Source organism: Hermetia illucens, chromosome 2 (assembly GCF_905115235.1).
Source record: "Hermetia illucens chromosome 2, iHerIll2.2.curated.20191125, whole genome shotgun sequence".
NCBI lineage: Eukaryota > Metazoa > Arthropoda > Insecta > Diptera > Stratiomyidae > Hermetia > Hermetia illucens.
In genome coordinates this window covers 189,944,145-189,954,320 of record NC_051850.1, presented here as the reverse complement: position 1 = coordinate 189,954,320, position 10,176 = coordinate 189,944,145, and the positions used below count along the sequence as shown (strand labels likewise).

At 43.0% G+C, this 10,176-nt stretch overlaps 2 protein-coding genes across 2 annotated transcripts; one reads left to right on the top strand and one right to left on the bottom strand.

Annotated features, from left to right (window-relative positions):
• Window positions 1–6,731: 6,731 nt before the first annotated feature.
• Window positions 6,732–7,323, bottom strand: LOC119649674 (transmembrane protein 258). Its single transcript, XM_038051933.1, has 2 exons — window positions 7,167–7,323; window positions 6,732–7,111 (listed from the first exon to the last, which is right to left on the bottom strand). The coding sequence occupies exons 1-2, from the start codon at window positions 7,173–7,175 to the stop codon at window positions 6,872–6,874; spliced, it is 249 nt and encodes an 82-aa protein (XP_037907861.1). The 5' UTR covers window positions 7,176–7,323; the 3' UTR covers window positions 6,732–6,871.
• A 189-nt stretch (window positions 7,324–7,512) lies between these two features.
• LOC119649673 (2-aminoethanethiol dioxygenase) lies at window positions 7,513–8,606 on the top strand. The gene has a single exon (XM_038051932.1). The coding sequence runs from the start codon at window positions 7,701–7,703 to the stop codon at window positions 8,397–8,399; it is 699 nt and encodes a 232-aa protein (XP_037907860.1). The 5' UTR covers window positions 7,513–7,700; the 3' UTR covers window positions 8,400–8,606.
• The last annotated feature ends 1,570 nt before the right edge of the window (window positions 8,607–10,176 follow it).

The following is a 10,176-nucleotide window of genomic DNA, read 5'->3' as shown; positions in this document are numbered from 1 at the left end:
GGCATACGTTATTCGATCGCGGGAAAAGATCTCTAGGTAAATTCGCTTGAATTTTATAGTTTTTGGAGTATGGAAGTGGACCGAGTGATTGTATGTAGGTAGAAGTGGAAAATATCGTTCTTGGAATTGAGGTATGTGCTTCTTGAGTTTATCGTGTGAATTACAGGTAAGTGCTGAATGGAAGAGTGTGTTTATTGGGGCAAAGATAGGAATGTGTTAATTTTTATACTATAACCCCAGCACACCTAGACTCACACTCAAAAAATAAATCTATTTGAAATAATAAAAACTTGTTTCTCCTAATCGCTAGTGTTAGTTTATTGGTCTTGCAAATACCGATATTTCGGGAACCACTTGTTCCCTTCATCAGTGCTAGCAAGTCCGGTATTTGCAAGACCAATAAATTAACACTAGCGATTAGGAAAAACAAGTTTTTATTATTTCAAATAATTTAATCGCTAGAAGTACCGCGTAATTACACTCAAATAAATCTATTGTTTTCCAAGACTTCTTTCTAATTTCTGAATGTCAAATACTAGGAAACAGAAATCACAATATATTAGGCAAACTGGTAGTTCTGAAATTAATTTAGAGGTGTTTAAGCTGATTTTCAGATTACGATACGATTCATAGTGCTATTGACGAAGTGAAAATAATGTTGACTCTTTTGAGGCACTTTTTTGTGTCGGCTCAGCTAAGTGAGCGAGTCGAAATGAGTCGACTCACGAAAAAGAGTCATATTTCCCACCACTAGAGCAAAATATGATGAATGCGAATGCAAATGATGAGATGTTCCAGGAGTTTAGTTGTTAGGTATGAGGCGGTGCTTTGTTCAAGTTGAAGTTGATTAGAGGCAGTTGGTCGAGGTCTGTTGCTGGGGTAGCAGTGTCTTTGTGGTTTCTGATTTCTTAAAATCTGGATCCAATGTAAGTGAAGTGGTTTCGGTATGAAATTTGCTTACTTCAACTGAAGTAGAGATAGTTGTAAAGTGTTCTAGAGATAGTTGTAAAATATTGAGTCTGGGATGTGACGAGAGAAGACCAGAAAAATTAAAAAAAAAGAAATCGAGCGGCAGGTACAGAAATGTTCGCGCAAAATACTGCGGCTTTTTTGTTTGCTTAAAGGTTTTTTCCCTAGTGGCCCGGAAGGGCATTCAAATGAGGAAGAGTGAGTGATTGTTAGTGGGAGCCTTGGATTTTCTATAAGAAAGGAAGAGGCATAGATAGTTGTACATCAGCTGAAGAGATTGTAGAAGTACTGCAATCCGATATCCTGCGACGTTGACGAAGGGAAATACATGAATCAATTACAACTACAATTTCTTCCATCTGATTTATGCAACTATGCTTAACGGTTGTGACGTGTATTTAAAGCTTCGTCTTGGCTTACCTCCTTTGCGACATGTACATCTTTTTGGAGTACAACCTCTTCTTTTTCTTCAGTCTTTGTCCCGTTCACAAGCGGGGTCGGCTCGTCGTGATCGGCTTCGCCATTTGGCTCTATCGAATGCCTGATCTGGGTGCAATCTCGAGGCTTTCAAATCCCCGTCCAGCGTATCAAGCCACCGTTGCTTAGGTCTGCTTTTTGGTCGTTTACCATCGACTTCGATGTTCAGACCAATCTTTGCAAGTGAATTCTCGTTTGCACGAATTGCGTGACCATACCATCGAAGACGCCTCTCTCGCAACTTTTTCACGATCGGTGCAACCCCATAACGATCGCGGATATCCTCATTTCGGATGTGATCTAAACGTGTGACGCCACTAGTCCAACGTAGCATCTTCGTCTCCATTACCGCAAGACGCCGTTCATTGTCTTTTATGGTCGGCCAACACTCAGAACCATAGAGAGCGACTGGACGGACGACATTGCGGTAAATTTTAGATTTGAGACGTTCGTTGATACGTCGTTCACAAAGAACACCAGTTGTGGAACGCCACTTCATCCAGGTTGCGTTAATGCGTGAAGCAATTTCATAACGCAGCTCTCCATTGGCTGATAGCGTTGACCCGAGGTATTTAAATCGCTCAGTTCTGGGCAGATCACTGCCGCTGACAGTGATTGTGCCTGTTTCATGGGGATCGGTGGTCAAAAATTCAGTTTTGTTTAAATTCAATCTGAGACCGTGTTGCATGAGGCGATCATTCCATTTTTGAACAAGTTGCTCGAGATCATTTTTGCTATCAGATGCTAGGAAAACATCATCTGCATAAAGCAGTGTGTACGGCGCTGGACGTTGGATATCCCGTGTGACGGTGTCCATAACAAGGATAAAGAGGAGTGGTGAGAGGGCACTTCCTTGATGAACTCCAACTACAAACTGCCGATCGTATCACTGTTAACATATAGGAGCTTTTGGACAAGAATTTCTCGTTATATAGTTGTTATATACATGGAATAGGCAACGGCATGTATACTTAATCCACGTTGAATAGAGTCTATAATTTTCTTGAGGAAATGAAGTAGAAGTTTTCATTTTGGTTTTGTTCGTTCATCGAACACATTGTTTCTGTGCTTTAGCATCACATATAAAAAAAGGAACATCCCTGACAAGAAATTATCATCAATCAAGCAACCAGTAAACACATCGAGGATGTCTCTTGCTGCGAATAACTAAACGTTTGTCTTCGTATCTTTTCGCCGACTATAAGTTCGGAACGTTGTTTTCCAAGCGAAACAACGTCGGCAGGAGGTGGAAAAGAAGGAGTACAATGATGGGGATTTAAGCAAATGGCATATCCAGTGGCATTTCCTGACATTCAGTGTCAGCTTGTTAACCGAATTCCAACGGACCAGAGTATCAAGGTTGGACTGCAAGATAACACAGGCAAATAGTTTAAGGTCGTCGGCGTAAAGCAAACACGGCCCAGCAGAAACCCTTCAGGAACAATATGAGAGATGGGAGGAAATTCCGGAAGATGATTTAGGGAGGGAAGTTGAGTAAAGAGGGTTTTGAGACGATCAGTATAAAATAGCATGTACCCCTGGTCGTGAATTAAAGAATTTAGCATCGAAATTGTTAAAGACCAAAAGGTTTGAAGCCGTAGATCTATGTTTCACGAAACCATGCTACTCTTTGACAATGTAGTGACGGAGGTGGAGCAACAGGAGCGAGATGGATCGGTAGTTCACAGCACGAGAAAGGTTTCCGCTTTTGGGGATAGGGATGATAAGCGCTTCTTTCCAGAGATGGGGAAAGTAGTATTCTTCTAGACTTTTGTTGCAGATTATACATTTGGGGAAATGTTCTTTTTATAGTTAAGAAAGAAGAGATTAGGAAGCCCATCGGGACCAGGACCAACATTGGCGTCAAGATTACCAATGAGGAACTCAAAAAAGAAAGGCGTAAGGAGAGGAGTTGCCAAAGATTTGGAGCAGTCTGCAGTTAGAAGAGGCGTAGAGGGTGGAGTGGTCGAGGGAGAAAACACGAAGGAGAAGTAAGAGCAGAAGAGGTTGCAAGATGTTGTGGGGAGTTGGTAGTGGATGGAAGAAGGAAGGGATTGTGAGAATAGCGAGTGTGGGGCCAAAACGATTTCAAGTTACTGCAGGCAAGGGCGGCATCCACGCTCAACAAGTACCTTTTATGCGTTTTTTTAATCGTGGACTTCACAATGGAGCGCATAATCTGAAAGTGAGCAAGGTTGGCGTCCTTCTTAGAAGCCCGGAACTTCTTCCGCAATGCATGTTTTAGGCTTTTTTGTTATTAAGGACCTCCGTTGTGAACCAAGTTGGGTACTTACGCAGGCAAGCACGAGAAGAAGGGACATTACAGCAAAGGAGATTGGACAGGATATTGTAAAAGGTGCTAAGAGCTTGGTAACACGTTGAGGCTGGCAAAGTTAGCATTGTAGAAGTTGATCTTAATAGATTTACGCGCACTTCTGGAGTTTGAGCGGGGAGCTCCGCTTCAATTTCAAGTGGGGGGCTGGTGAGCGTCAGTTTTGAAATACGGGGATGTGCAAGGAAATAAAGAGAGGTGGCGTTCGGGGAGGTTGGAAAGGAAGAGATCGAGAGTACGGGTCAAGAAGTTTTTGCTGATATTGAAAGGAAGAAAGTAGACGGGAAGAATGGGAAAGGTTTTTGGAAGGAATTGTAAAAGGGATGAGCGGACTTGGAATGAATTATGACGCGGTTAACATGATTTACATCCTACAGATCAGATACGATTAACATGATACCCATCGTATCGGAATGCACCCGCTCATAAGCTACTTAGGCAGTTCGCGGGGGTAAAAGTTGATCTAGTGCTAATCAGTGAACAGTATCAACACAAGGACCCAGCTTCATAGTATCCCGACCCATCAGGTGCCCCTGTCATCTGGGGTTCGAAACGGCATCCCCCTTAGGATTCTTGCCCAACGCTGAGGGGAAAATTTTTTCTGGATTTGATGCTTAGGGATAACGTATTTCAGCGTCTATTTAAAATCGAATGAGGCGATGTTGGATTCTCGAGACAAGCTTATATGCTCTGGCGGACGTTGTCTTGATCACCGGACGGCGGATTCTGGTGGCAGATACTTTAATGCTAGGGCACTTTAATGGGGCATGCCTCAACCAGATCCCAATGGGAAACAGAAATTCGAAATGGCGGCAAGAATTGTTAGTCTTGAACACCGGACCCACGACAAGGTTTCGGCGCTTAGGCTGCGAAGAAAGCATTACCGATGTAACCTTCGCATCAAAATGTGTCGCTGGTGGTTGTGTGGTGAGTTCTGAAAGTTCGGCAAGCGACATAGCGTTTGAAGTGGTTGGCGCTACTTTTCGAATGCACTAGCCAAGCGCTCTCGCTGCAGGTGGAACGTCATGAAAGTAAACACCAGGCAATCTATCGAAACTTTTCAGACAGGTAGACCTACCCTAGAGGACAATCCGGGGAGGTGGTAGCACTAAAGCTGACACAAAAATTTAGCTATGAACCTGCTGGGTAGATGACGGAAACTGCCGAGCTCCGGAAGGAGTGTCGCAAGCTCCACCGTTTGACACGGAAGGCCAGGATGACGCACGCAACACAATGACAGAGTACAGATTATCGTAAAAAAGCTCGTTGCTGGCAGGGCCTAGTGGACTTCCCTTACGGGTTGATGATAGCAGCGTGGAAGGCGCTAAGGACTTTTCTCCATAAAAGAGTTGGAAGAGGCAGTCCTCTCTATGAAAAAACAACCAAGGCCCGATGGTATCCCGGCAAAGCTATATAAAACGATGTTTTACCTTAGGCCTACTGCTCAGTGCATTCAACGCTTGTCTGAAAAAGGGCATTTTTCTTTCCTGCTAGAAGGCAGTGAGGCTTGCTGTAATTAGCACACGGAAAGGATACCATGAGCTGCAATCTGCATACCAACCACTCTGTGAGGTGGACATCAAAAAGTTCATAAGGAGCAGATTTGCTAAAGCGGTACGTGTTACCCGGTAACTATCTCCAAATCAGTTCGCATTTAGAGCGGGGATATCGAAAGCGGATGCTGTCATGTAAGTCATGGAGTTGGTTCATCAACCTGAGACACATAGCTTGCGCATTGGACTTTCCTCGTAACGCTTGATGTGCTAGGCACACTGGATAATTCATTCCATGTTATGGACAATCTCCTGACGATATTGAGGAATTACCTGAGAAACCTACTCTGTGAGACGCCACAGGGCCCCAAGAGGATGCATGTCACTATGGGGGTAGCGCAGGCATCCATCCTAGGGCCCTCCTATGATAGTCTGCTAAGACTGAACATGCCAGAAGAGTCGCGGCTGGTTGTCTTTGCAAATGCAGACCTTGTTGCCGAACGCACTATTGAACCGGCGCCAAGTAGACTCGGTAGATTGGTGCGACGGGCAAGCTGATGGTCATGGTTTCAGCCTTGCGCTTGAAAAAAACTGAAGTAGTCATCCTGACTAAAATGTCGATTGGTGAGTTGATAATCGAATCAAAACCAATGGTCAAGTGCCTTGGAATGACGCTCAACTCAAAGATGAGCTTTTTTGAGTAAGTCGAAGCAGAAGCTGACAAGGCTGCAACTGAAGCCTTAAATTAAACGTCCTACTTCTACCAGAGGACGTCTTCGAATTGGTGCAACGCAGTATTTTTTGCTTTACGACCCCGATGTAGGAGCTGATGCTCTTGGCAAGGAGGTATATCGTAAACACTGTTTGTAAATACAGAGACGGGGAGCGTTGCGGGTGGCGTCTGCCTAACGCATTATCTGTGAACTGACTGTGATCGCGGGAGTGATTCCCGTTGCACTTTTTGCAAAAGAACGTGAAGCCATGTACAAGCGTAGGGGAGAAGACTCAAATGAGGTCATTGCTCGCCAAGAATGACAACACACACTAAATGAGGAAGGAGGGAATGGAATCCGCCAGGAAGGAGTTCAGACAAACTGTCAAATAATTGTTTGTGTTGGTGAGAAGGGCACTCACAGGGGACGTATATACAAGATACCATGAACGGGAGGGTGTTGGGCAGGGAGACATGAAGAGCAACACAGTCTTATGGTGAGCCGGAGGAGGAGAAGACGAGTTCGGGGCGGAATGCATGTTTTATTGCAATTAGGACCCCACCGACGGTGGACTTACGAGATGCATTCCGGTCCCTGTCATAGCGGAAAGTGGAGTACCTTTCGGGGAGCTTGGAATTCAATATGGTATCGTCTAGCCAGTTTTCGGGGATACAAATGGATTGGTGTTGCTCATCCAGTGCGAAAGAATCGAGCCTAATATAAAAAGGATTAACTAAAAATCCGACCGTCGATTTCACAAACTAGTGAAGAATTTATTGCAATACCTTTGGTGGTTACACAAGGATATCAAAAATGAGAAAGTGGACAAATCACCAGACTATCTTATGGAAAATCAGAGGAGGCTATTCTAACTTACAAAAATCTTCTTAAACATAAATCCCCACAGACAGACACAGGAACAGGATGCCAACACCTAAAAATATTGCAGCGAAGAAGCTTATCGCTAGCTCCTTGACAATAGCTTCTTTTCCATTGGTTTTCGGCCGTGAAACTTCCAACACGAAAAACCACGCAGTGAAGAATGTCCCAATGGCTAGCAGGACAGTAGCCAGATGAGGGAAAACTGCAGGGTTTACGGGAGACACGTACCTTTCGTAAGATTCCATCTGAAAGTAGACATCTTGTACATGGCGCTTATCAAATTATTTTACGGCAACTTACTTTTAACATTCGAATAAGTTACAAATTAGGAATTCCTGATATTAAACAATACGTGGCCCGCCCGGCAATTTGGATAGAAATGTCAAATGGTGGCTGAATTGCTGTCGCAGCCGGTATGGCGTTACCAGACATCAATATATTCAAGAATTCAACAATAATTTTGATTTTTTCCAGCTAAAGGAAGTTTTTTATAAAAATTTCATATTTATGAGCAAATTAAGGATAATCAGATTAATTTAATCCATTGAAAATAACAATATCATGCTAATGATATTAAATTTGTGTACACAACACGCTGAATTGCGTGTACGAAAACTTGGTGCACTTACATTTTTATTGTAAGAAGAACTGTCACGATGACAGTGAATAGTTTGGCAACTGTCGAACGTCTCTGCTTGAACCGGTAAATTGGATTTAGGAAAATTGTGGACATTCGCTTGTTCTCGTTGAAAAGTAAGAACAGGAGATTACTGGTTCCGAAAGAATTGCAACTGCGCCATTAGCTCCGGCCGCTTTTATGATCCTGCTGTCTAAATGTCTCAACTATTCGCTCGAGTTGTCCGTCAAGCTATCGCCACGTTCGACAGGAAGAATGTAGCGTCCTTTAATAAGAATTTTAGTGTTCTCAAGCAACTAGTCGACCAACTAACCCCTTGTGATATCAACCTGAATATGGACCTGACCACTGACGAGGCTTTCAGCCGTGTCGGCAAAGCACCAGTAACCTACGTAAACCTGATGGAAGACGAGGAGTTCGAGTTCAGTGTGTTTATCCTCCGTTCTGGGTTCACTATGCCGCTCCACGATCATCCTGTTATGCATGGCATCTTGAAAGTAATGAGCGGCAGCGCGATGATTGAATCGTTCACAAAAGAAGAGGCTACAGGCTCTGCTGGGCAGCAGTTACTTTACGACCCGGACGCTGTTCGCATTGAAGTCGTTCAGGACGAACCGAGGCTCTGTACAAATAATGACGAAAGCGTAGTATTAACGCCGACCAAAAGGAATTACCACGAAATCACGGCGGTTGGGGGTGTCGCCGCATTTTTCGATATACTCAGCCCTCCGTACGATAGCAACATCCCCTTTTATGGTCGTCGGAAGTGCAGTTATTACAGGGTGATTCCCAGGAATGGTGAATCAGGGAAGCGGACCCTAGAACGGATACCGCCGCCGCGGGACTTCTACTGCGATAGGGGAAATTACGAGCCGCCTGATTTCCTGCGGGCATAGCCCAGTGCATTTATATATCATACTCAAGGACGTATGTTTGCTGTCTGAACAACTTTTTTTCTAAGCTAAGCTTCAATGTTGGTCAAGAGGTCTAACTTCCTTTTTTTGTTCAGTCTTATTAGTATTAAAGGTAAAATCCAGATGTTTTTAATATATTTACACACACATCACTTTAAATAAATTATTCGAATCAAATTTAATTTGAAACATTTCGTTTTACTGTGGGAGCGGCCTCCCTGACTGGGAATTAAAGGAAATTTAAGAGGTAAGTGCGAAGCACGATAGCCTACTCAGCCTAGATTTGCAGGAAAGCTGAGTATTGAGACAAGGACTGCATTGCATATTGATTTCACGAGGTTAAGTTAGGTGTAAGGGATAAACGGGCTATGGAAGGCAATTTTTTCCACTAAGTGCCTCAGGCAGGTTAATCCAAAGCATCTTCTCCTGGAATTTATGACCGAAAGCAATAAACCGTTGATCGACTATATTCTTATAAGGCGTCGTCATTTTTAAGGTTTTGTGTAAAACAAAACCTTATTAAAATCGATTCAATGTCTGTCTGTCTGTCGCACGCATTTTTCTCCAAAACAGCTAAACCGATCCGAACGAAATTTGGTGGACAGATGGGAACTATGAAATCCTCCATACAGCGAGTGGTATAAATTTAAGTGTAGTTTAAAGGGGGGCTCTTCATACATGCAAAGGGGGTTTTAGTTTAGTTTTTAAAGTCATTTTTATTTTTAAGAAATAGGTAACAATAGTATATAGATTGGAAAAATGAACAATAAAAAACAATCCTTTAAAATAACAAAAATAACTTAAATCTAATGGCCACTGTTGGCTCTCAAAGTTTTCGAATAACAATTTACAGACAGAGAGAACAGTTAGAAATAAAAATCTAATTTTACAATAAGTTGTCGGGAAATGGTCAAAAACCCGACAGGATTCACTTGGCCTTAGTGGCAAATAAAGAAATATAAAAGTAATAATAAATATTTGATCGCTTCAAAAAATACTTTTAACTTAAATTATTGTTCTTAAAACTATCATAATTATATATTTTATTTTATATATTTTTTTTCAAATCAGCACCCGTTCAATATGTACATATTTACAAAGCCCCACCAAGAAACAAATGGCAGAACTGAGCACGGCCACCGCTAACCGGCATCCCGCAGCCACCAGTACCAAGATTTCTCTTTTTCATCCCGCTTAATATCAATTGCTCTCGCTCTGGAGTATCTCCAGTCGAATCCCAGAGCCCCCACTGTCAAATTCGGGGGGTATTCTATCCTTTTGTCCGTGGCCCGTCTATGTATATGATACATAACCGGATCACCGGCAGAATCAAGAATTAGACCATTCCTGTCAAGATACACGAAAGCTTCGGAAGGAATGAAGCCTGTCGTGAGAGTTTTCTCGAAATACCCATCATTTGAGTAGAACGGCTGCGAAACCCAAGGGTTCTCACCATGCGAAGCAGATCGCACTATATGATTCCGAATCAATCTGACGATAACTGTGTCGATTCTTGGCACAGCAGCAGCTGCATACATCACTTCATTAGTTATATAGTGCTCATAGTTTGACGAAGCAGTCCTATTAAGACCCGTGCAAGCACGCAAACATTTCCTTTCAAAGATCCTTATTTTCTCCATTTGGCTAGCACTCAAATTAAACCAGATAGCACACCCGTAGGTGAGCACCGGTCTAACCAAAGTAAGATAGCAAATAATCTTAACCTTCCGGCTAAGATGTGGAGCATAAAAGAGTCCTC